Genomic DNA, 26,367 nt, shown 5'->3' with positions numbered 1-26,367 from the left:
CCCCTCATGGGATCACCTCATGGCACAGCAGCCCCTCACAAAATGGCAGCGTCACACAGGATCCCCTCAGAGCATGGCAGCCCCTCACGGGATACACTCATAACATGGCAGACACTCCAATGGCATGGCAGCCCCTCCCAGAATGCCCTCAGGACACAGCAAGCAGCCCCTCCCAGGATCCCGTCACAGCATGGCAGCCCCTCATGGAATTACCTCACAGCAGGGCAGCCTCTCACAAGATGCCCTCACAGCATGGCCTTGTGGCAGCGCCTGTGGCAGAGGAGGGGCTGCGGACTGCCTCAACTACGGGTGGCGTTGGGGGGAAATTTTCCTTTCCGGACTAAATTGCAGAGCAAACTGAGCAACATTTGCAAGTTAAGTGAATTCCGCCCCCCCCCCCCGCCCCCTTCCTTTAATAAAGTAGCCCCTCATGTGCTGGGCGTCCTCAGCTGCCTCATTTCCCAGGTGAGCAGCCCCCAGCACAACACATTTTCTTAAATGCTTTTATCCTCATCACCAAAACCAAACTGCTGTTGAGCCACTCTCCCCAGGAAGAGCAGGAGGAGGAGGGAGTTACCAGGATTTTTGTGCCCATGTTATGGTGCAGCACCTAAGGACAGGGCACACGTGCTGGCCCCACAGGCACCCCTCACCCTGGTGAGCACGGGGAGGTTTTCACAGCTGCCACCACTCAGGACTTGTGGGTCTCCTGAATGTGGCACTTTTACCCAAATCACTGCTTTTTCAGCAGCTGTGAAAGTCTAACCCTGTTTTGGGCATGTTTGTCCCCAGTCTGCTAGCTCTCATGGAGGGTCCTGTCCGCAGTGCTCCCAACCACCAGGACAGGGCACCTCTGGCCCAGGCTTGGCCTGTGACCTGGGGGGCTCCTTCCCCAGGTGAGCACTAGATGGAGCATCTGACATCGCAAATACTCTTTTCTAATCCGTTAAAGGACAAACTGAAAAGCTAAATGAAAGCCCAGATTAAGCTGTATCCCTGCCTGCTCGCTGGACACGCAGTGCCTGCACAGGGGGCAGCAGGGGATGCTGCCTGGCCACAGCCACGGCTTTCCCCCGCAGGAATGCAAACCCTTAGCAGCCATGGGTCCAGGGAGTCTGGGGATGCTTTGGGGATCCTTTTGCTTTCCTCAAGGCCATCCAACCTTTCCATGTTTCTCTTTAGCTGTGGAGGTGATACATACCCATAGCACCTTGGTTGTGAGTGTGCCTGAGTTTGGGAAGGCAAACATACAGGCTCTACTGTTTTTGCTTTGGGAAGAGCAAAAGGTGTCCAATATTCCTGGAAAGCCTGTGGGTGAATGCTGAATTTCCAAGAGCAAGGATTAGGGTGCTAGCAAGGATTAGCAGTGATGTCTGTGTGTGATCAGCTCCTCCCAACAGAAGAAATTTTGCTAAAAAATGTTCCTGAAATACTGTCTGGTGAGGCAGAGAGACAGAGGAAGGGCCCCATTTCCAACTGGTTGGCATCACCATGGGATTATCATTGGCTTCAAAGGGCTGCCAGGCAATGCAGCTGGTTCTGAGCCACTTTCTCCCTGAGATCCATCCAGGGCAGGGGGATCCTGCCCCAGGACCTCCACCAGCTTCCAGCCCTCTGCACCCCTCTGTGCCCTGCCTACTGGTGCAAGGCTTGTGAAAATTCTGTGAGATCCTCAAAGGGGTGTGTGCCATGGCCCAGAAATCAGGAAACCAGAATCAATGCCGTCATTCCTTCTGAAAGGAGCCCGGTACACGGTACTGCCATGTAATTGTGGAAAGGTGAGGCAGCAAAGCACAAAACCAAGAGCCCTCAGCCATGAGAACTAAACTGCAGCCAGCAACACCAGCTTGTGCATCTCCACTTTGCTTCAGACCCTCAAAACTGTTCATTCCCTGGTGCTGGCAGCTGAATTGAAAAACTGGTGTGCCAAGGTGACAAACTCCTTGTCTGCAGCAAGCCAGCAGCACAGCATCCCTTGTCCTCTCTCAGATCACTGGACATTTCACTCTCAAACTCAGAAGCAGTTTTGAGACCCTAATACTGTGACGAATTCTTCCTGCGTGTAGCTGTGCCCTCCTACACACCCCACCAGCCTATGGCAGGGTGTGCTGAGCCCTGAGGTGCTCCTGTTTCCCTGCAAATGCTCTGGGTGCTGTCAGCACAGACGACTTTGCTCCACTGCTTGCCCAGGTGTGGGTGCACTGACACCCAAGTGACTCCCAGCCAACTCAATGGGAAGTGGCCAGCACAGCCAAGGGAGGATGCTGTGTCTCATTGCCACTCACAGGCCAGGCTGGTCTGAGTATGAAAAGCCCCAGGGTGCAGCTCCTGGGGTCTTCTTTCTGGCCATACTCTGAGGAGTGGGTAGGGCAGCCCAACAGGCATCCCTGGCACTGCAGGAACATGTTAAGCATCATCAGCACAATCACTATTTAGCATCTGACTCCAAGACTCCAGAACCTTATCCGTGTTTGAGCTGGGATGAAGCTGGGGTAATTTTCAGATTCCAGCTCATGCCTGCAGTACTGGTAGAAAAAAATCCTTCTCTGAGATGCAAATGGGGCAAATTTGGTACTGGAGCCACTGGATAGGCATGAAAGCTGCCCTCTCAAAAGCTATTCCTACAGTCAGCCTGATCACAGCCACACTTTAATACAAGCATACTGCAAAAATAGAAGGGCACTGACTGAAGATCTTGTCTCTTCTTCTTTTAGGAAATTGCAAACTTCCATTTCTTTAATCTAATCATTTGCAGGAGGAGACACTTTCTCTGGAAAAGCCAATATAAGAGGGCTGAAAGGTCGGATGGGATAATATGTAATCCAATGTGATAAGGGCTGTTTACAGAATTATTAATCAAACACAAAAGGGAACAGATAGTAACATTTTTTATTAAATATTACAGTGGATCAAAAAGTACAAAATATCTTTTGCCTGCTATGTGATTGGGAAACTATTGGCACATAATACAGTATCAAAAGCATTAATAAGTACAATTTGGAAAACATACAAAAATTGAGTGTTTATAGTTGGCTCAGCTTTATTTCTGGTAGTGTTTAAACTAACACAAAGGTTACTCAATAACCTTTTAAATGGGAAACTATATAATATTACTGGGCCATTTTTATATATACAAATCATCACCTTACAGAGCATATAGGCTACATAACTTGAATCACAAAAAGTATACAATATTTACAACAAAAGAAAGTTAAAAAAGTATAAACAGCTAGTAGATTATGCTGCCATTATTAGAACATATTTAAAACTGCGGGGCTGGGGGGAGAGGGGAGGAGGAGGAAGAGAACAAGCAAAATATCAACCACATGTACAGCAAACAGCGCTCACAGCAGCACTGCCAATGCCACCTGCCTCACACCAGTGCAGGAAGGTCCCACTGCTCATCAAAATCACCACGATGGCAAAGCTGGACAGCACGCGACCTCACCGACTGCCGCAAAGGAAGCAGGCAGGTGGTGGGGGTGAGGGACCCCTGTGGTGGTCTCTGGAGACAGCAGCCCCATGTCTCCCCAAATGGGGCAGAGGTGCTGGCAAGAGGCAGCACAGCACTTGCCTCCTGCTTGAGGCTTGCCTCCAGAGGCTGCCAAGCCAACTTCACTGCTGCTGGGACAAACTAGGTTCCAGGCACCAACCCACTGGGCAAGCTCATTGCACCACGCCAGCTCACAGCCACGACCGACCTGCTGCAAACTGCTGGCTGCTCCCGCCCCGCCTGGCCAGGGGTACAGATCACACTGGCAATCAGGCCCTGCTTCCCATGCACTTCGCAATGCCTGGCTCAGAGTGTGACCAGAAGCTATATGCGAGCCGTTTGCTGCTGGGCCTTTTCCTTTGGATCTCACAACCTTTAGCATCCCTAACGCATCCTGGACATAGTGCGTTTGAATTGCAACATTTCTTGGAACTGGCTCCTAGTGAATAGATTTATGACTCTATTGCCAATTAGATTCTGCAGTTTCCTTTACAAACCTACCAATAACAATGGTCTGATTGCACAAAGAAAAGCTTGTGCAGTTTCATTCAATAATAAGGCCCCTTGAACTCAAACAATGCAAACAAAGCCCCGTTTAAGACATTGAGAAAAAAAAAAGACTTTTCAGCCAATGAAGAATTCAATAGTCTGTTGAAAGATTTCCAAGATTTCTATTAAAAGAGTTCTTAAACAAATAATGCATTGCTTCTGTTGGGGGTTTATGCCACCATTTCTCTTCCTTCACCCTGACGTTTTGCCCAGTGTATTATGAGCTTCCCCAGCCAGCAGCGGCCAGTCTCCTCGTGGGGCAAGCGAGGAGCCTTCCTCCCCTCTCCCTGTCCCCCAGCCCTGCACTGCCTCAGCACGGCTCCAAAAAGCAAACTTCTTTTGCAAACTCCAACAGGACGTAACCAAAAGGGACATTGGACACTTTGCGTCAACAAATGCACAACTCCAGGACACACAACTTAACCGAAACAAGGAGAAGCATTTGCTTTGCCAAACACATGACAAGCTTCTGTTTGCGTTTGCTGTAGATTTTTATATTCTCTCCCCCTTTTCCCCCCGCCCTCCTCCCCCCCATCCCCAAACCCCTGATTCTTACGTGATTCAGATCTAGTGCAACTTTACTAGAGATGTCCTCCACACTGTGGCCTCTGCCTGGATGAGCCTGCGGTTCTTTTTCCTGTATTACTTGTGAAGCAGCAGGATACTCTGCACTGGCACATCCATGTTCCAAGTTCTACTAGTCTGTTTATCAATCAATTAAATATAGTTTTACCACAGGAATATAAAGTATTTAATTGAAGAAGCTGGATTTTTAACAGTAGACGAGTATATTATTCTGGTTTCCACCTTTGGATATTAAGTATGATACATTATATATTGTATTTGGCTTCATATCACGGGAAAATTTAATGACATGCCTAGCATGCAAAGTGTTTCTTAGTAGTTTTTGTTTTTTCTTTTTGTATCGAGTATGCTGTCTTTGAACAGTAACTGAGATGGTTTGAACCACAACCAATTTTCACATTGTGTAAAGCCTCCAAGTCACACTTTGCTTTATCAATGTCTGTGCTCAGCTGCGGGGTGGTGACGTCCTGCAAAGTGAATATACATCCACAGGGAAGCTCTTTCAGCAGGAAAATCCAGCCTCTCCATGCCTGGGCTTTCCCCCTGCGCAAGGATGCCCAGAGAGAGGCTGAGATCCCCGTGGAGTGTGGAAGGACCATCCCGACCACTGCACGGAACCCCCTACCCATCGTGAGGCACAGGACCCAACCCGTAAGCCTCTGATTCCAATCCACACTGGCTCCTCTCACAGCTTCTGAAATTCTCAACATTCTCGCAAACCACAAATCCATTTTCTGCACTCCTTTGCCATCCAGCAGCTTGTGCCAGGGAAGTTTTGTTTTCTAGACCATTTCTCTGGTAGGCAGGAGAGCTTCACAGCCTAGGTAAGGTTAAGTACAACGCTCGACAAATTCACAGACCACGATACAGGAAAGCAAAGCTCGGTGGGAGGGGAGACGCGGCGTAGGAGCCATCGCAACAACAGGAGGAGGGCGAGAGGTGCTCAGCACCTCACAGGGGTGGGCCGTGGGGAAAGGAACCTTGTTCGCATCCTTGCACCATAACATCACCTACAGTATGTTTATAACCATTAAGATTAATCTGAACCAGTTGCTTCAGTTTGTAAACAGTAAACGTTACCACAAAAAACAAAAATGCTGCTCAAAAGTATAAAGAAACTGGAAAAATTACAAACACATAATAAAAAAAAAAATTAGGACAGCCACAGCCTTTAAAAAAGTTGCAGATAAAATGATACTGTTTAATTTAAAAAAAAAAAAAGAACCCAAAACAGAAGAAACAAACATAAAGAGCACAGAATATACTGGACAAACGTAACTATATAAATTATTGTGACCAAATGTGACACTGGTAGTTTACGAAGTGGATATGTACAGTCAAATTAAACAGTGTTTACCCTTCTGTTCTAATAGTGTTAAAATGAAAAAATCTATTGCCGTTTTACTATACATTGCATTGATTGAATCTTTAAAAGTAAGGAAAAGTTACCCAAAAAAGCACATCCACTGATTGTACAGATTCTCGGCCCACTTCTCCTTTCCAGGTTCGTCTCGAGTCCTTGACTCATTTGCAACAATGCACGGCCTCTGGTCCTCAGCTCAGTGAAAGGCAAACGCAGCCCTCACTGGGGTTTCAGTGAGCTCAGGACTGGACCTGCGTTTCCACGGCTGCCTTTGAACATCTGCTCTTACCATGTTCAAGTCCTTTCAGAAAGCACATATGCAAAATCCAATGATTTTTTCTTTTTTTTTTTCCTGTGTTTTTGTTTCTTGTTTTTTTTTTTCTTTTTCTTTTGGTTTGGTTTTCTTTTTTGTGAGGGCAGAGATAAGGGGTGAGGGGGCTGATGTGGGAGCCAGAATTAAAGAAGCAGTCCTGTCTCCATCAAACTCCGAAGCACTCCTCTAGGGGGGATACAAATGCATCCTGGTTGACAAAAACACAGATCGCTAAATCTGCGACACATTGTCACAGGGGGAGGAATGTCGCTAACTGAACTTTTCTCCTCAGACCTTTTTCTGTGAGTGACAGGGTTTACAGTTTTGTGCTGGGATGTACAGAGGATAGCTGGGAAGGTGGGAACGCAGCTTGAGGGTTTATAGCAGCTAAAGGATAAATGCTGTTATGCAAAAGGTCACCGTAGGAACTTCCTACAGGTGTTGCTGCAGCTAAGTGTCTGTACAGTTGCTGGGAGTTTGCAGGGGATGTGAGGAATTGTCTCTGCACCATAAAGGAGTGAAGAGCCAAAGGCTGCATTAGTGGGGATAGCACAGTTTGATTTTTCAAGTACTGCAGGGGATGAGAATACCCAGGCGGGAGGCGATTGTTCAGCCCTGTGCACAGGCTTCCCGGATACAAGCCTGGGAAGATGGGGGCTGACAGGGGAAATTTGTGGCTTTCCAGCATGCTGCCAGAATGGAGGCTGTGCACCGACTTGCTGCCTTCTCCCTCTGGGTCGGGAACCTTGTCTTTTGCCAGGGTCTCCTTTGGCAAGTGTATAGGAGAGACAGCTCGGATTTTTTTTTCAGAAATGACTTTGTCCAAATCCTCCAGGCTCCGTTTCAGAGGTCGGGCAGCCCCCACGTTTTGAGGGCTCGTTCTGCGGCTGATGATAGGATGCACCATCCCCTCCATCTTCCTCAGGTTCTCCAGCCTCTGGGCCTGCTGTTTCCCAGACCTATGGAGCAACTCGCTGTGTTTTTTCGGGGCTGTCATGGCCATGGGGGACACACGGCAAGCTTTGGGGTTACAGTCTAGGCTCACCGCCTGGCTGCTGGCAGCCTGGAACGGGGAGATACCTTTGCATTCTTGCTGGGCCATGGATGAGTGAGGGAGGCTGGAGCCCGGAGCCTTTGCAGTCTGTTTGTGTATGCTCTTTGGAAGACTCAAATCTGTTGGCTGATCATCTGAAGAAGCCTCCACTGTTGCCTTTTTTTCTTGCTGATGCAAAGATGGGCGATAATTTAAATTTAGTTTTTCTTGGTGTTTGTGTTGAGTAAAAGTAGAAATATTTTCAGACTCTCTGAACATGTCCCGGGGGAGGTACTTTGATGTCTGTTCATTATTAAGGTGGTGTTCTGTGTGCCTATAAAGGCTGTGCAGATGAGGTGATGAATAAAAATCTGCCAAGAAAGTGGGCACATGGGAGTGCTGCAGTGCCCTTTTCTCACTCATTTTATCTTTGCAGTCCTGGATATCCGACTTCGGTAGGTATGACTCGGCAAGAGAACTGAGGTGATGTTTTGAAAAATCACAGCGCTGAGGATCCGGTTTACTTAGCATGTCATGTTTAAAAACATCATTAATTGACTTCCTTTCTTCCTTGGTTTTAAAACTCTGCACATGTTGTATGACTGAGGGCCTATTAACTGCTACAGAATCAGAATTAGGGGCATGGGGACCTTGCGATATGCCTGAGGACAGTTCATCTCTGCTGCTGAGTTTCTTTTTGCTTATCAAAGGCGGAGGAGAACCATAAGGATAGTTACACGAGAGCGCTGCCCCACTGACCTGCGACAGCAGCTTCTTCTTTGCCAGGGGTGACATGATGCCTGGATTACCTTTTGAGTACAACAGTGGTGTATAACCAAAACTGGAGTCATCGTTCATGGTCCCAGGCAGCTCCTTTTCCTTGAACATATCAAAGTTCTGCACCACCAGTACTTTGGGTGTTTGCTTTAGTGCATTGTGGATATCTTCGTTTCCCAGCTGGTCCACTTTCACCGTGCAGTTTGCGATGTAATCGGCCATCTCCGGCAGTTTCTCATCTTCCATGTCGCTCTGAGTGGGCAGATGGACTGGGAAAGTTGTGAAGGGCATTTCTGGAGGTTCACTTTCTAGGCTATCAGTAAAAGCTTTGTGTAGTCTTTGTTCAGGCTTTGTGTCTTCCAGGGCATCTGCTGGAGGGTGTAATCGTTTTGTTACAGTGGCATCCAGCACAGTGTCTTCTTCTGGGGGCACAGATATATTTGAGAAAGAGGACGAGTGCTGAACCTCCTCCTTGGCTTTCTCACTGTTGGTGCTGTTTTCTGCCATGTCTGTCTTCTCTGGAGGCAGGGTCTGAGCTGTCTCTGGTAAAAGAGATGGAGGGCCTTGCACAGGTTGTTTCACCTCTCCCACTGCAGGGTGTTCGGAGAAGTTCTTCTGGTCTGATGATTCTTGACCCTTCTCTTGTTCTGATGAAACCTAATGAAATGATTCAACAGACAGGAGTAAGAATGCAGTGTGTTTTGGCAGCCTGTTTGTAAGGTTATGCACAGTACATGGCTGGCTACTTTTAGAGAAGAGCTTGCCAACCACCTTGCTGGCACATGAAGACTCTACAGGTATTGGACTCAAACAAAGAGAAGTATCTCCTGGAAATACTAAAAAATACACCATCCCTGCCAGAGTCACAATAAAGCATTTCAAAACAGCAGATGTTTGTAACCTGATGAGAGGCACTGGTGGCTTTACCAGATAGCTAAATGCTGAGGTTATATACTCTTTTAAAATTAATTAGGCAAATGCAGAAGACCAGATTTCATAACAGAAATGATAAGGCTATAGAAATTTCTCCTGCTAGCCAGCTTCACCTAAGAAAACCACACTATTCCTATGCTTCTCCTTCCCTAAAGTTTCTCCAGCACAGCTATCTTAAAATTCAGTGATCACAGAGGAGATCATTCACACCCAGTTCTGCATTAAAGTGTGAAAATGATAGAAATGGCATACTAGAAATCCCTATTGTAGGCAGCAAATCACTGCCACAGCTTAACTAGGACACACATTTTTTTATTAACGGATTAAAATGAAGTTGTCAACATTCAGTAAGTGTGTGTGCCTGCTATTACAAACATGGCTTTTATACGTTCTCGTCAATGGGACCGCGGCTCGTTCTGCTCCCCCATTAATACAGCTTGTGTGCACAATTCACACTATTCATCCCATTATGTAGCCAGCTGAACTGTGACCCACAGAGGTCACCAGAGCGTCCCATCTGCGATCCAGCTGACTGACAGTCCTTTTCAAAACTGCTGTCACTCTCCTCTGACATGTCATGGTAGAAGACGGTCATAAAACAGCAGCATTGTATGACTCCTTTATTATTATTGTTTTCTTTCTTCCTTCATTGTACAGATAAGACGCATCGAGAAAGTTATCATCTAAATGCTGCTTTATGGTCTGTCGCAGGAGCGGGGAATCGGAGACGATCCTAACGAATCTAACCCTCTCAGAGATTTATTTCTTCACAGCTGCTTTTAAATATTCCTGTCTGTTTGGTTGGCCTATTAGTTACAGTGTCTGTTAGTCATCCTAACTTCTTCTTTTTAAACTCATAGCTGTCTTTTGCAGCCAAATACCATCATTAGGTCCTTTACAAAGTACCATCGCTAGTCTCTTGAGCTTATAAAATTACAGGCAAATACCAGACAGATGAGCAAAGCAAGGAGGAGAAAAAAAAGAGAATCATATTTAATAACTGTACATTCTGCTCTTTGTTTCTGTTAAGCAACACTTTGATTGAAGTTTCAGCTATTGTGAGGAAATGTGCAGTCGAAGGCTAATAGCATTTTGTCTGGTGTCTTGTTACACTGACAATGTCATTGTGATGGCAGGAAAACAGTGAAGAGCACAAAGGCAAATGCAATCCTAATAAATTAAAGTTATATTCTCTCCCTGCATACTTCTAATGGTGCATGAGTTGAACACGCAATTGAGAGGACCACACATTTGTAACTGGATTATGCCTTTCCAGCTCACAGCTACGGCCAGCTCCCAGGCCACATGCAGAAATGGCTTAAGTGGTGGCTTGGCTGGGGATGTGCCCACATTTATGTGGCAGCTATGGGGCTCTCCTTCAGAGCAATACCCCATCACTCCTGTGCCTGGATGAGGGCTCAGAAATGAGGGTCCACTGCCAGGGCATGGCTGCAGTGTGAGATACATGCAACCTTCTGCCTGGCTCCAGCAGACCTAGATTTTGTACCACCCAAAGGAGCTGAATGTTTCCTGTGTGCTACCCCTGTCAAGTGCCACATCCTGGGCATGGAGCCCTCCAATAGGCAAAGCACAGATGAGTTCTGGAGCCCTACACCCACCCAAGGGTGAAGTATCCATCCTGCAGCCCCTTTGCTGCTCAGGCTTTGTGTGATCACTGACCTGTATGGTGACTGGAGGTCAAGGTCCTTAATGGCCCACCCTGATCAAATAGGGGCAGGACACATCTTCCACCCCAGTCAGGGAGGAGGCATCAATTTTGCTATAAAAGGTACCATTTTACAATAGGAAACTGCCGTAATTGTACATTTTTGTTGTCTTGTCTAGGCTCCCTACATTTCCGATAAGCACAGTTTAGGAACTCTTCCTGCAAACCACACAAAAATAACTTCAGTCTAAACAGCAGGAAGTTTGAGAAAGGGAACAACAAAAGCAAGGAAATTCAAAGTGAAGGCTGTTGCTCTATTGCTGACTTGTTATGCTGGGCTTAGCAGCAGCGGTACAGAAAATGTGTAAGGTATCTTGCTGATCCAAGATCCTCAATAAATAACCAGGGATGAAGGAATGACAAGGGAAGGGAGCACAAGCTTTCACTTCACTTCTCCTTGCTTTGGAAAATTTGTCTTGCAACCTTCCAGTGACTGAAGCACGTTTATGAGTACTCCTGATGTGTTTTTTAGAATTTTTTTATTTTACCCAAACAGGGCTCCCCCTACTTGAAAATTACAATGGCAAGAGAAAAAGAAAAAAAAGGTTTCTCTGGGGAGTGCTCTTAAATTAGATATTAATGGTACTGTTGATCAAGGCAATTTAAAACACAAATTCTTCTTCGGATGGGAGATTAAATTGTCCTTGTAAGCACAATTTAAAGAGGTAGGGCGACATGAAAACCAAAATTTTCTGTTCACAAAACTGGGTACATGAAGTCTCAGAGGCAACTGTGTTTACAGATCCTGCATTGTTTTTTTAAAACAATGAGGAGGAGGACTGTTGATAGCTGACTCAATAAAATTTCCAAACAAGTTTAGAAACAGGACTTCTGTACCTGCCAGACGCAATGAAGTCAAAGGAGCAGCCATAGTCTGCCGGGCACGTCATGTGTTTCGACATTCTTTAAATACTTACTTTCACTGCAACGCCTCGAAGGCTGCTGTGATCTGGCAGACTGAGACAGGAAAAGCAACATGTTTTGCAGGGGTTGTGTGTGAGGAGCTTCACCACCTCCTTCACATGGCATGCAAGCGGGGCGCAGGAGACAGTGGGCAGGATGTGCAAAGGAACGTGCATAGGACCAATTTTGTATCATTTAACAACACTTGAAATCTACCCTTATTTGCAGACAAATATGAATTCTACCACCTATCTTTCCCTGTGCTGTGAACATAAAATTTGTTCCATGAGGGCTGTCCTATGCCTGCAAATAATGTGGGTCTATGTGGAAATTGGGGCCTGCCCATGTGAAGCACGGTGACAGGAAAGGAACCTATTATGTCTGAATAGGAACCTCAGCTGAATGCTGCTGACTGGGAGAGGGAAGTCAGTCTCAGGGCTTGGAAGGTGGTTCCCTCAAAATGTGACCTTTTGGTTAAAAAATAAATTTAGTGTAACATAATAAAAATCTTAGGGAGTAATACCTTTTCTGACAGCCATGCATACATCTGTGAACACAAAAGGGCTGATCCAGAGGTTACCATTATAAACATCAGCTGTGTCCAACAGTTACCACAGTATTATCAACAGTATTAGAGGTTCCTGCACCCTATACTTAGATTAGGAAATAACTGTGGTAGTTGTGTGGTTTCCCTTTGGCAGCTGCTGATCTGTTAGTGGTGACCACTGTATAATACAAAGAGCAGAACTGGTACTAGTCACATCCAGTGCTTGGTCCCCTGCCATCCCTGCTATGCAATATGGAGCTCACTGGCTGCCATTCACAGCCCAGCAAAATCCCAGCACAGACAGTATCACAACAGCTGAGTTTCCATTGCTGAGCAAACTAAAAGGCCAACCAGTTGGAATTCTCCAGTTTAAATTATATATTTTATCACTGGATTTCATGTGATTAAAGCTGTGCATTTTTAATTGAAAAATTGAAAAGCAGGGAAGCAACAGACCTCAGATGCATCTTGGGGTTTCTGTGAATTATCTTTTTCCTTCTTGCTCTTTTGGTTTTCATTTTTGATGCGTTTTGTTCCAGTCACTTTTGTTTTCGCTTCACTCTCCTGGGAACTGTTATCCTGTTTTCGAGGTTTCACTGGAGGCAGTGGCTTATCTTCCTCTCCTTTAATAAATCTTTCATATGGCAGGATTAATCTAGGGGATTAAGGAACAAATAATTGATCAGGTTTTGCTGTTCTAGCAAAGAAAAAAAATGTATCTACTATGAGCAGTTTACTTAATAAATCCATTTTCTTTCATGCCATAAAAGCAACAGTTTAAACTCTACATCGATAAATCCAAGTATAAGAAATCAATTTATTTGGCATGATTATAATGTGGCATAAATTCAGTGGGGTTAGAGTCGGTGTGGATCAGTCAGTAACTCTTCAGTGGTTTGTGTGGCTACACCAATTTGTACCAGATGAGAGTATCAGCCATTATGTTTTAGACCAATTTAAAAAAAAGCCCACACCATTTATTTTTATTTCCCCTCCCCAACTTTAACAGCATGCAGCAAACCCTAGGAAAACACCTCAAAGCCACAGCCAACTTGATAACAGCTACACAATTTCCAAGCTGGTATTTCCCTTCAGTGCAAGGGCGAGTGCCAGGAACGTGGCAGGAGCCAGGAGAGCTGGGCTGCAGGAACCCTACAGGGATGGGCACAGCACCCGCCACGCCGTCACCAGCACCAGCCCAGTGCCAACCGTGCTAGGCACCCTTGTAGTGACAGCCACCACACTCCCTTCCTTGGCCAGGGAGCCTTTTTTAAAGAGGAAGGGGAGAGGAGAAGAGTTAAAAATGAAGGAGTTCTTCACTGTGAAACTGTCTGCCACAAAGTGCATGAAATCGCTTTAAAAACACAAGGAAGAAACACAAACAAAAAAAATCCTCCCCTGAAAGCATCAAACACACCGAGTTTTAATCTTTCTGTTTTCCCTTTACAATTCTTGTTCTGAAAGGAAAAATAACTGATATAATTAAAAGGGATGGATTGCATTACAATCTCAGTTTCAACTTCAGTGATTAAAGTTTTTATAATGCATTTTGGTATGATTAATGACTCGCTGTGGGATTAATACAAGACAGACTTTAAAAATATGAACTTTAATACAGCAAACATAATTTGTTAAAAAAAAAAGACAAGTTGACTCTATGAAGAAAATGTACTTTGGTTATAAACAACATAAATCTGCCCAAATACCAGGAATCCTTAATTATCTTTAATCTAAGACTCCAAGGCAGAAACCTCTTTGGTTCAGATATTCGTTTGTTATCCTAGAATCAGTTCCTAAGCATGCAATTTTGATTTACATACTTAGATGTTCAAACACAGTTTGGGCCTAAGAGAGCAGAAATTAGATTGCTCGTGATCATAATATTTTACATTTTAATAAAATACAACATAAATTATGTTAAAATATAAACCTAATTTATGCTATATTAGAAACAAAATTCATTAACTGAGCATGCTCTGACATGGTATGTGCAAAGAGGCGTGAATAATACTTTCTAGCCCTGAATTTGGCAGGGCTCCAGTAATGAAGCTAAGCAGAGCCCACAGGGAATATTCATCTTCAGATCCCATTACAAACTGAGTTTAAACATGTTACAGCTGCTAAAACTGGAAACTGCTCCCTCTATGCAAACTTAGCAAAATAATATGTAGTTGCCAAATACCTGCTTCCCACTGTAATATTACAGTTAATGTTTATATAATAAAAAGCATAACTAAGCAGAAGAAGAAAAAAAAATAATCCTGTTCATACTTGAGGCTGTTACATTTCATTCGCAAAGCGCAAATATTGGTGAAAACACCAAATTCCTCCCTGTGCTGCACAAAGCACTTTGGACTTCACTAAAGGCAAGGCTGGGTTTCACATAGGGTAGCGCCAAGGCCACTCTGCCATGTGTTAAATATTTAAAATCGCTTTTAATAAAAACACATTTTATTACAGTAATTGTTAGCACTGCGAGGGGAGTGTTTGACTTTGTTTTGTTTCCATGGGAACGCATCACCCATTAAAAATCTACATATTCCATCTGTAAAGGTTTCAGACGCTGTCCGGTGTCTCATGGGAGACGGAGATGCTCCCAGCCCCAGGAACAAGCCTTTCCCTGGAAGATGCTGAGTGATTAACCCGGTGGCTACGGCTGGGCTGGGAGCAAGGCCCGGGCCAACGCGATTAATCACTGCTCGCGTGCTCTCCGCCGAGCCTTGTAGGGTAACGCGGGACCCAAACTCCTCCTCCTCCTGCTTCTGCACCTCACCAGAACTCATTAGCTTGGGTGCTAATTAGTAACCGTGGCTTAAATTTCCTTTTCTGATCTTAACGGTTCATGTGGGAGTACAAGGTTTTCATTTTAGTTGTTTTTCACTGAGCTCAGCAGTTGGCAGGCCGACAGCAGTAAAAATACATTTCACATAGCCGGTCAGCGGCCTGGAGCCAGCGGCAGGAAATCTGGAATTAAATGTTTCGTGTATCGGGGAGGCGGCATGACTAAGGTAAAACTGAGTCAAAACACAAGGATGGCTTGTTCTAGGATTTTCCCCTCCTTGTTTCAAAGGAGGGCTGGCTGAGGTGGCTTTTGGGGGCGCCTGGCGAGGAGCCGGGCAGGAACACGGGCTGTGAGACCCCAGGGAGCAGCACCGAGCCCAGCAACACCAGCAATTGCCGCTTCACGTAGAGATTTCCGTCGGTTGCAATTTTCACTGAATGTTTTTTCAGTTATCCTGTCCTGGTACAACACAATTACCCACAGGATATGATCTTATCATTTGATTATTAGAAGTTTTTATAGCACAGGAGTAATAAAGCTAATACAGCTCTCAGAACATGTAAGCAGCCGGCTCACATGCCATGAAAGCAGCCGGCTTAGCCAATTTAAGGTCAATATTGCCCAACACCGGAAGAATGCGATCTGCTGTTAGCCAAATAGTTTAGCAGAATGTGACATGTCTGAAACCAGCACGAGATTTTTTTTTCTTTTGTCAAATATTTGCAGTGCAGGTAAGATTTAATCAATCTTTGCGCAAGGAGAGGTAAAGACAATGTCCAAAAAACTGGATCCAGATACCTCAACTGTATCGTATGTTGGAAACAACAACCATGTTTTCAGTCGCTTTGAACTGTGGCTGTACTTCCCGACAGGGGGGGAGGTATCAAAGTATTCATAAAAAAGGAAAAGAGGGGGAATATTTTGTGGTCTAAAGAATATTTACTTGTAACGCCTGCAAGAAGACCAAATAAAAGAGTCTTTATCATGATCAAGATTCCAATATTAAGATTAATAAAATGTATTATTTATAAGTCAATTAACATAAATAGAATATGTAAGCACTAGTGTATTAAAAAAAATCTTTCCACAGGCAGCAGATTTTTAGCAGCATGAGGTTTTTTTTTTTTTCCTGGAATAATACAAGAATAACATTTTCCAGCCAAGAGCAGAAACAGTAGGGGAGTCTTTGCTATCACAGGGCTTCTTATTAAATTCAGTCACTGTGAAAAGCCAGTCTTTTTCCTTTATTTCTTTTTTTTTTTTTTTGAATAAAGACAACTTAAAATCAATACAAGTTAGATTAACAAATCAGTACTATACTAATCCTGATTTATTACAATCGGCAATATTAAGTTTAATCACGTATAAACTGCTACTGAAAAAAAGATTTTCCTTTAGTAAGTCCTGAATTAAATAATGGTGCAGTGTACTGAGTTTTTAGATCTGCATCATCTGATATTATGAAAAATTCAATGTACTTCTCTGCAGCAGATGTCAGAGGTCAGCAAATCTATTACAGTAATGTAAGTAATCTGGCTTTCTGCCAACCTTTTTTTAAAAAACACTGAAGCAGATAATTTTATATTTACAAATTCTAAAATCCTCCAGGGACTGAATCTCTTTCCCAACAAAAAGCAGAAACTTCACATTAGAGAAATGTATTTCACAGTATATCAAACATGTCTTCATCATTAGCATTCCATAAAAAGAAAAAAAAGCCCTTAATCTTTATTAGTCAACATTTCTTTTCCCCAGCTACAGAACTAACAATACAAGATCTCATCTGAGCCAATAACCACTACATGTATTGATTATGCAGAATGAATTACTTTTTTGGCCTGACTTTGCTTCACAGGACACATGAGAGCACATCTATTTATAGGCATGATAAAAAAAGTAGTTACAATAATGCAAAGGATCTGACCAGCCCAAAAAGAGGAAGGAAATTAAATGTTAAGGCTGCCAGTTTCCTCTTTAATTCTCCCTACTGTGTATGGATATGACGGGGCCCTGGGACTGGGGAGGAACCATATGCCCAGGACACACATGGTGATGGAGGGAAGGAGGCAGCTTAGCACAACCTCTACAATATTTTTTGTACCGCTGTTTCAGTGTTTATTTTTGTTTTGTTTCTGGCAGAATAAAATATTTCAGCATGTCTCCCACTGACATCATTGTACTTTCTCAAGGGCTCCAAGCCCAAGACAAAATAGGATGCAATGGAGCCTCTCAGCCACAAGAATATCTTGGAAGGACTTGAAATACCGAAGTCCATTCCTTCGGACATGTTGCCCCATTCGCGTGCTTGTTAAGGTTAAGGAAGCTAATTGCAACAGGAATGGAAAATTATTTAAATTTGCTCCATCGAATGAATACAGCAACCAGTTAACCCGTGGAACTCACTGCCAATGGATATCTTGGGGCCAAGGGATTAGTGAGATTATGCAAGGATTAGATGCTAATGTAAATCATGAGAACATTAAGCTGTTAGAGCTTCAAAAATGCTGAAAAGGGACAGCCAATAGGTCTCTTTACTGGCAGGAATCTTGAAAACGCTCTCCTCCTGAGCACATAAGGCCATGGAGGCTCCAACTCTTTCCTCTGCAGGCACTACCAGACCTGGGGTACAAGACAGCTGTTTTTTTCAGTCCAAGAGGGCACCCATCTGGTCCAAGATGCTCTCAGAGCAGTAGGGCAGAGCTGACTGCAGCCCCTAAGCCAGAAGGTCTGAGTGCAGGGCTGGGAGAGCCCCTGCAGTGCAAATGGGCCTCAGTAACCTTAGTGAGAGAAACCTGATTCTTTCCCCCTAGAAAGTCAGTGGCAAAACATTCAGCTGTTTTAAGGGACCAGCAGGAATGCCTGAGCTCTGATTCCAAGACGTCTTGTCTTTTTAACCCTGATGCTTTTCCAAAGGATAAATCTTGGAGCATTGGTCCAGTGTAGGCAAGGGAAACCTTCAATAACAATCAGTTGGTGCAGATAGCCAGGAGCAGGAGGCAGCTCTCCTGGGCACCAGCGACACATTCCCAGCAAAGAGGGGAGAGGTATAACACAAACTTTAAGGTCTCAGCCTGTTTTCCAAAACACGAATATAAAATACATTGAGGAAATGAAGCAGCGTGTTCCTGAAGTCTGATTTCCCTGGATTGCATTGTACAATGCAGGGGTTACGACAGCAAGCCTCACATGCTTTTATGCAGAACACAATAGCAATGGCTTTATTTGCATTTGTCTGAACTACAAAACTGGCATGTATTTTATCAGCAAAGACAAAATATGCTGGAGTTCAATTTTCTTTCCAAAGAACTTTCCTTCCTTAAAGAAATGGCTCTTTCATCCTTTCAACAACAACTTTCCTCACAGCCCACTGGGAGTGCTGGTGGGTAATGAGAATGGCTCACTGCTGAAAGGTGGGAACTGCGCTAAGAGAATTCAAAGACACTTTGTTTTAAGTAAACTGGAAATTAGTGACATTACAAACACAGCTGTTGATTTAGCTGCACAGCCTGGCGAGGCAAGCTCATGCACTCCTGATTCTAGGGCTCAGCAGGGGGAGATGAACAACCCCAATCTTTTGCCTTTGGTGCAGATTTACTGCATGGGAAAGACTCAAAGGAAGGGTGGTGGGCACAGAGCAGCTTCCCCAGGTCACTACCAAAACCACTACAAGACTGTTTGGCTATAGTCACCATTTCTGCATCTGCATTTTGTCTGGTAAGTCCATAGAGCCTCTGCAATGCTTGGTCCCTATGCTCAGGACAAGCTTACAGATGCCACTTTGCATTGCCTGTGGGGTGCAGGTCTCCTGGCAGGACTCCTGGCACAACTCCAAAATCATGCCGACCCTCCCTGGGAGCTCTGAGTCACATCTATGTTGCACAAAGCTGAACGAACTAGGGGCAATTTCTTTCATGTTAACAAAATCCTGAAGTACAAGGTAGCAATCCCCAGCAGCACTGGGAAATCTGAGGAAAAAGATCTTGATCACTGATTCTGCTCCTGCAAAAGAGAATGGCACACCTCCCACTGTGCACCACCCTCCTGGGGCAGCTCAGCTCCCGGCAATGAAAAGGGGCTGGTCCCCTTGTGTCGAGCCTGTCCTTACTCCTGGATGTCAAGAAATGAGATTACCATGCGTGACACTGACCGACTCCAAGCACTGAGCTCGGCTGCCAGAAGCAATGGGACCCCAAAGCTCTGGGCACTGCAGAGCCTCAGCGCCCAGTAAGTGCCAAGGCACGTGTGCATGGCGGGCATGCCTGGCAAGGGCCTCTGCTCAGGTGACAACCAACCCAGGAGTACTGGGCAGCACACAGCATGCCCCAATTCTGCTGGGACAACCTCCTGGGTGGAAGGAAGGATGTAGATGGGAAAACAATTCCCAACCATGAGAGAGATCATCTGCTTGCAGGCACTTAGGCAGTGCCTGACTGTCCAGCACTTTGCACTCAACGACTCCTGCTGACTTGTGCTGGCCAGTAAGTCTCTAAGGCTGAAACCCCAGAAATTCTGAAAAAAAAATGTGTGCTCTCAGATGTTTTGAATGGACAGCTAGGGATCTGTTTTAATGGTAAACAATTACATTCCTCTGTCATCTGATACTTTTTAAATTTTGGGGAGGGGGGACGCTTTCCGAATTTTCAATGGTTCCTTTGTTAAAGCATCTGTTACTCACATAATTGAAAAGATGTTTGTTCAGTGGTATGCTTGAGAGTACAGTTATTTAATCTTAATGATAAAGCCCTGAGGGCAGAACATCATAAGTAGAAACCTCTTGTTATTTATCAAAAAAGAAAAAAAAAAGCCCAAACCAAAAACCCAGGAAAAGAAAGAGAGAACTGAGACACCTCATCTATCTTCAGGCTTAAATTTGTGCTTGATGGAAAACTATTGAGACAATTTGCAACTTGCGAAGTTTTCTGGGAGTCTGGGACTAGCTGAAGTGTGAGGGGGGCAGGGCAGTGGGGTGAAGACAAAAATAAAACAAGGAGAGAAAACTGTTGCTTGGCAAGTTTTTTTTGGGTCAAACAAAGGCCTAGTTGTAGTTTACAGCATGACATAACATTTGATTAATTTTTGCCTGAGGATGTTTTCACACTTAACAGCGTAAATCAAAACCTTCTATTAATTACAATGTGTATTAAAAGATAAAGTAATTTCACGTAGATGCTATACTACTCCCCTACTTTTTGTTCCCTCTAAAGATTGGCTGCAATTTCCTGAAAAACTCCACTGAAATGCTTACATGTTACAAAAGTTATCCGAATGCTTTAGAAAACCAAACAGCATTTGCATGGAACACAGGGCTCTCCTGCATATTGAATTACTGCACAATATCCTTAGGGTAGACAGACTTTATGGCTGTTAAAGGAAAAACGTGTAAGGGACTTATTTTGACCTGCCTTGTGTTTCTGATAATATGTAATTTTTACGTGAGCAATTTAGAAACAAAAATGGCATAACGGGCTCTGAATTGTACAAGAAACTGTATATCCTGAGGTGTAGTCCCCTGGTGAGGGACAGACATGCAGGGTTCTCTGCAAGTGCCCAGGGGCCATGCTCACAGCCAGAATAAAACCCTCTGCAGGTCAGTGTCCAAAGCGTGGGCACTGCCACCCTGTCCCACTGTGAAGAACCAAAACCCATCTCACCCACCTACTCCTCCTCAAGTCCCAGGTGGCTGTGGCTCTGCAGAATAATTTCCCACTCACCTGCCTTAATTTGGTGAGAGCACAAGGCCTAATAAACCCCTCTCCAGCTGGGTCTGACCAGGACAGACTGGTTTTCGACATACTAGTAACTTGTGAGGGCCAGCAGATGAGACACACTGCCAAAGAGCTGGACTCAGGTCATGGGGTTCTCTGGGTCCACCCTTGCTGGAGACCCTAAGGGAGCCCAGCTTCCTGCAGCACCCAAAGAGGCCAGGAAGCTACCAGTCTATGGTACCATCCAGCTGCCTGCCATGACACTTTGCAACAGTGACACATCTGTCCACCAGAGAAGCCAAGGAGAGTTACTGCATGCCATTGCACACCACAATTCCCCAGCTCATGCGTGTTTGTGCACAGCTCGTGCACAAGACTTGCTCCAGAGGAAACCAAGATGAATCACAGCCAGACTGGGAGACAGAAAAAGGACCCAACAGGCAATTACTAGTATTTTATTTTGTTCAATGCATTTTATTGGGAACTTTTTATACCTTGCAAACTAGCAGGTTAGGGTTTTTGGTTTGGCTTTTTTTTTTGGGGGGGGGGGAGTGGTGTAATTTTTTGTAATTACAAAAAATCCCTAACAACGACGTCATCAGCACTGCAGAAACACAACCTACTGCTCACGCCAGAAAGTTAAAGCTGCCGATCATGTGCTTTGTGTAAAAGCGAAAAGAAACCTCAAACTCTGCATGTGAAAACCACATCTGCATTATTAGGGGAAGACAGCACAGAGCACAGTGCTTCGCAGAAAAGTAGCCGTTTCTGAGGGTTTCTTGATAAGAGAGAGAGATGTAGGGTACTGACAAGGGCTGTAAGAGTTTCACAGGAATGGTGCACGCTGAATCAGCTCATACCAACCACACACGCTTCTGGCTTTCTGTGATCGTGAAAGGTGAGTGCATTAGAGGAGCATAAATGAAGAAAGTAACGACCAAAACAACACCACCTCATAAGCTCTGTACGGTCCAAGTCATGCACAGAGCAACAGCCCCATGATGGGAAAACATTAATGCTTTTTATACCGGTAATCATCTGTAACATGAGCAATTAAGTACAGTACTAATGGACTATAGCCAAGAGCCTGGTACTAATATTAAAAACTGACAGAGATGAATAGGTTTGGAAGGAAAACTAGGCTGACAAAGACATTTTTATGAAGTGCTTGGGCCTATTTGGAATAACCCAATCAGAGGCAGGTCCAGACCAGCCATGCCTACAGTGACAATAACGCATTCATTGGCATTATGCGATGCCTACTATGCTTTAAATAAAAACACCCATTGCTTCTACTCAGAAACCTGCACTTTCATTATTATACTCATTAATAAAACAAAAGTTGTCTAACTAATATACAAATAACACTTACTGAAACGCTGGCAGCCTTGCCTTATTTTAAAATGAAAACAGTTACTGGAAACACGAACTGTATTACATGATAAATGAATCAGTTGAAAATGCACACAAAACCTTTCTTTCCTTTTTACCAGAGAAACAAAGCAAATACTGCCCCAACTGCAGCACTGCCTACCTATAGCACACAAGCAGCTGCCACCCTAAGCCCTGCTCTAAACAGTGGGGTGCAGAGCAATACATCCCCCAAAGCCTTTAAATACGGCTTTGTTTCAGGTTTTGCCATCCTTGGTACCATGAATCTGCAGCAACATGGTGGCTTTGCAGTGGTTATAAACACCTTTAGAGAAAACAGTATTTCTTCATGGGATTTGCTAGACAGAGAGACAATTTTGCCCTCTCCAATGCTTGTGTTTTGTGTTTGGTTTTTTTTATGTTTGGTTTGTTGGTTGCTTGTTGTTAATGGGGTTTTGCCCTTTGAAACTGTGCGTAGAACTCCACCCTGCAAAGGGAAACTTGGAGAGGGCAGGAAGGTGAGGTGCGGTGCCTGAATTGGAACATATGTGCCATTCCACTCAGCTCCCTAAGGATGTCACTGAAAGGCGGCTGCCACCTCAACAGCCTTGATATGCCAAAGCTGATGCAAACAGCCAGGAGCTTCTCTGTCACTTTGGGAGAGAGCTGGTTAACACTACATGGATGCCCTTGAGAGATGAATGGAGTGGCTAAGTCAAACAGCAGCAGGGCCAGCGAAGTCAGGGAACTGCCTGTTCTGCCTCCAGTAAGCAAGGAAAAGCCAGTGGGATTCAGAAAGGAAAAATGATGAGATTTACTCAGCATTTGCTTTCCAGTTTAATTCAATTTCCAGTTTAGCTTTACAGCTCACCTTCAAATTTGAAAATGTGTGTGTGTCCTGAATCACGAGCGTGTGTATTCCTGCACTGCAGTTCTAGTTTTAGATTAAATGTCATCTGAGCACTTTGGCTATAAATGAGCATTACATTTACAGGTGCTGTAGTTAGAATTACCAGCTGAAACAAACCATGACAATTTCATTTACTTTTTTTCAAGTCTGAGGCTTAATACAGCTTTCCTGTGGTGGAAAAAAAGCCATCCAACACTAGAAAGGGAGAGACTGGGTGAGTCACTGAGATTTTTTGTATAGGTGTTTCGTTTTTTCAGACCAGATTTAGTAAAGCACATTTTAGTTAGGTAAGCTCAGGGCTAGCCTAAAAATCTTGCATCCTGAAATCTTCCCCAAATGCCATCTTTTGACAGCCTGCCAAGCATGTGGAAAATAGGTGCTGCCTCATATCAAACCTAAGCAGAACTACAGGATAGACTGGCATCCATGAACTCAGATTTGAGTTCTTCAGTGTACTAAGACCAATCTAACCATAAACTAGAAGACTCTTTCCTCAGACTAGGTCAAGTCAAGTAGAACTGCTCTTGAGTAGCCTGGAAAGGATGCCTTTTCAATGGGAAAGGCATCATGAGTCTACTCAGGTTTTCCAGAGAGCACAATGGAAATGTGCTCTCTGCTTGGAATGCTTGGGTACAGCATACCCAAGTAACTGCTGAGTCAGTCACACACACGAGTCTCTACGCATGCGAGTGCAACACAAGGGTTTTGCATGTTAAAAAAAAAAACCAAAAAACCACTAGCATAAAACATTGTCAGGAAAGCAGAAGAGAGAGACAGGAGTCTATGGAGTATTTGTGAATGGCTCATTTATCTTTCTGCAACTACAAGAGATGTGTTCTCTCAGTGACTCTAGGATTTCAACAGAGAGTTCAGCAACACTCCCTCTGCGACCCAAACCCACAGAGACCTAATCCTTATGTGTGTCTGGGTCTCCTCTTCAAATAACATCTCCCAAAGAACATCTGGTGAGTGAAGAGCCAGACTGCCAGTTGGAAACCCATCAGCTGGCTTGGGTGCAAGAGGAAGCTCTAAGACTCTTAGGGCTATAATGATGGAGGGGAAGAGCTGAATACCCACAATCGGATGAGTCAGTAAGACAATCTATAACATTTGTCTGCAACATGAAGGCAGGGAAAAGCCCCATCTGACATGCACAGAAGCTCACTCAATTTGCTCTGCTCCTTGGCTCAATCTCCAGAAAGCTTCTAACTTTTATAATGGTATTCATTACATGCAACTTCTCTGTGCACCCAAGGCCTTCTGCTGGAGATGCCTCCTATAAATGAGCACAATCAAATCCCCCACCCTCCAGTATCTCCCCGGGAGAGGCCAACACATCAGGCACTGAAATAAGGAGAAAAACTGCCCACTGAGCACAGCTCTGCCATGCCACCTTCTGCACAGGCAAGTACAATCTCTTCCTGAGCCCAGCAAAGTAATTTGTTTATGCCCAGGAACAACAGACTGAATTTTCCTTATATGAGCTGAAAATTGCTGAGCTTTTATTCACATTTGCTTGTCTAAGAAAAAAAAAAAAAAGGAGAAAAAGAAATAAAAGAAGATAAAAGAAAAAAGGAAAGAAAAAGCCCCAAGAGTTGTTTCTAAAAACCAAACCAAAACAACATTCCAGCTCCAGTATTTTATTCAATGTGTGCTGGCTTCACAAGCCCTGGAAGTTATTATCTACATGGGAAGAATAAGAAAGCAACAGTTCTGACCAGCAACAATGGCTGCAGAGAAAGAGTGTTTGGCAGCAGCTTGCAGGCAGGGAGGAGGGAAGGAATGCAATGAAGAAGAGGAATGCAACGCTCGGCATGACCTACAACATTAACAGCACCCTGCATTGTAGACCACCCCATTATTTTGATCAAAACCACAATTTGCTTAATTGGTATTCCTAAAAAATAACAGAAGACAAGTGTTTGCATCAATTAGCTGCCATTTCTTATTTTTCTTTGAGTATGTTTTGCCCAATTTTTCAGCTTCTTTAACTAGAAAGCTGTTGCAAAAATTAAGATATATACCAAAGTAAAATCAGATGCTTGTTTTATTTATTTAGTCACTGGAGACAGACACTCTGGTTTAAATTACAATGGATTATCTGACTAAACTGTTGGGGGAATATTTACTAAATCTTTAAGACTCTCTCTCTGCTTTAATTCTTTATAAAACACTTTGAAGGCTTTCCAAATTAATTTTTTCATTATTAAACAAGCATTTCAGATTTGTTATCTTACCTTTCATAATGTCTGCGAGTACATGTAGCAGCACTTGTGCTTCCAGGGTTACCACCTAATTCATCATAAATATGTTTCCATTGTCGACGGGCTGTTATCTGTAAAAATGGCAATGGAAAATTTAATCTTGCATCTTTACAGATTCTACAGCGTTTGAGTTCACAACAACAAATACATGTGTGACACTTTCAGAACAGCATGTACTACAAGCACTATAAAAGCCCCTACAGAATATATAGAGTACACAGAGCTTTGGGTGCCTTTTTTTTTAAGTTAACACTATGTCTGTTTTCTTTCTCTCTAAAATGGAGCAATCTGACTGATTCATTATCAAGTCACAAGCAATACAGACTCACAAAAGAGAATCTCAATCAATATAGGGTCATTAACCACCAGAAGTTATGCAGACAAATCCCACGGTGAATTATGAAAATGAAGCTCAAACCATACTCAGCACAAATAATGATTACATAGTTATTTTAACTGAATTAGAGAAAATAAATCTGCTGCAAAACCCAAATCCACCACAGCATTCTGTAAATCCACAAAAGCATAGTCCGTAACTCTATATGTTACAAGCTGTTTATTTTTATCCATTTACGTCTGTAAAATATATAGATCAAATACTAATGAAATCTTAACATACTCCAATGTTAATATTTGAGCTATGTACTTTATTGGACCACGCTGATGAAAATAAACATCTTGTAACATATTGAGTTGCATACCATGGTTCTGGTTTTTTGGTACAGAAATTAGGATTATACAGAATAACAGATGGAAGACCTGGCAAAATGATTGTTTCTGAGTACCACTTCATTATTTTATATATTCTGCTATATTTAAAACAGGAAGAAAAACAGGAATAGGACAAGCACAACAGATCGTCCTCATTTGCCTCCAGCTCATAAGGAAGGGCAGTAGAAAACTGTGGGGGCAATTTGGGGAGAATTTTGTAATTTTCTGTGGAATGCTGTGGATTTTAATATATTCAGCCCTGGAGGCTTCTTTGGAGTTACCCACAGAGCAGTCAATGGCATTTACTGAGGAGCTAAAGGCAGCAATCAGAAGAAAACAAATATTACAACTTGCAATCTGAGGCCTGTAATTTTAAACTAAACAAGAGGAGATAGCTACCAT

General features: G+C 43.8%; 1 protein-coding gene across 6 annotated transcripts in view; it reads right to left on the bottom strand.

The window, feature by feature from the left end:
• Positions 1 to 5,807: 5,807 nt before the first annotated feature.
• The window catches only part of ARID5B (AT-rich interaction domain 5B), a 114,412-nt gene continuing 93,852 nt past the window's right edge, over positions 5,808 to 26,367 (bottom strand). For all 6 annotated transcript variants that reach the window (XM_085064240.1, XM_085064242.1, XM_085064241.1 and 3 more), the window contains 3 exons: positions 25,228 to 25,325; positions 12,679 to 12,877; positions 5,808 to 8,770 (listed from right to left, as the gene is read on the bottom strand). In XM_085064240.1, the coding sequence (XP_084920366.1) occupies positions 6,620 to 8,770; positions 12,679 to 12,877; positions 25,228 to 25,325 (2,448 nt within the window). In that variant the 3' untranslated portion in view covers positions 5,808 to 6,619. The remainder of the gene's footprint in view (positions 8,771 to 12,678; positions 12,878 to 25,227; positions 25,326 to 26,367) is intronic.

This window comes from Lichenostomus cassidix, chromosome 6, assembly GCF_008360975.1.
Source record: "Lichenostomus cassidix isolate B80296 chromosome 6, HeHo_3.0, whole genome shotgun sequence".
NCBI lineage: Eukaryota > Metazoa > Chordata > Aves > Passeriformes > Meliphagidae > Lichenostomus > Lichenostomus cassidix.
The sequence above is the reverse complement of the archived record's forward strand: the minus strand, read 5'-3'. Positions and strand labels throughout refer to the sequence as shown.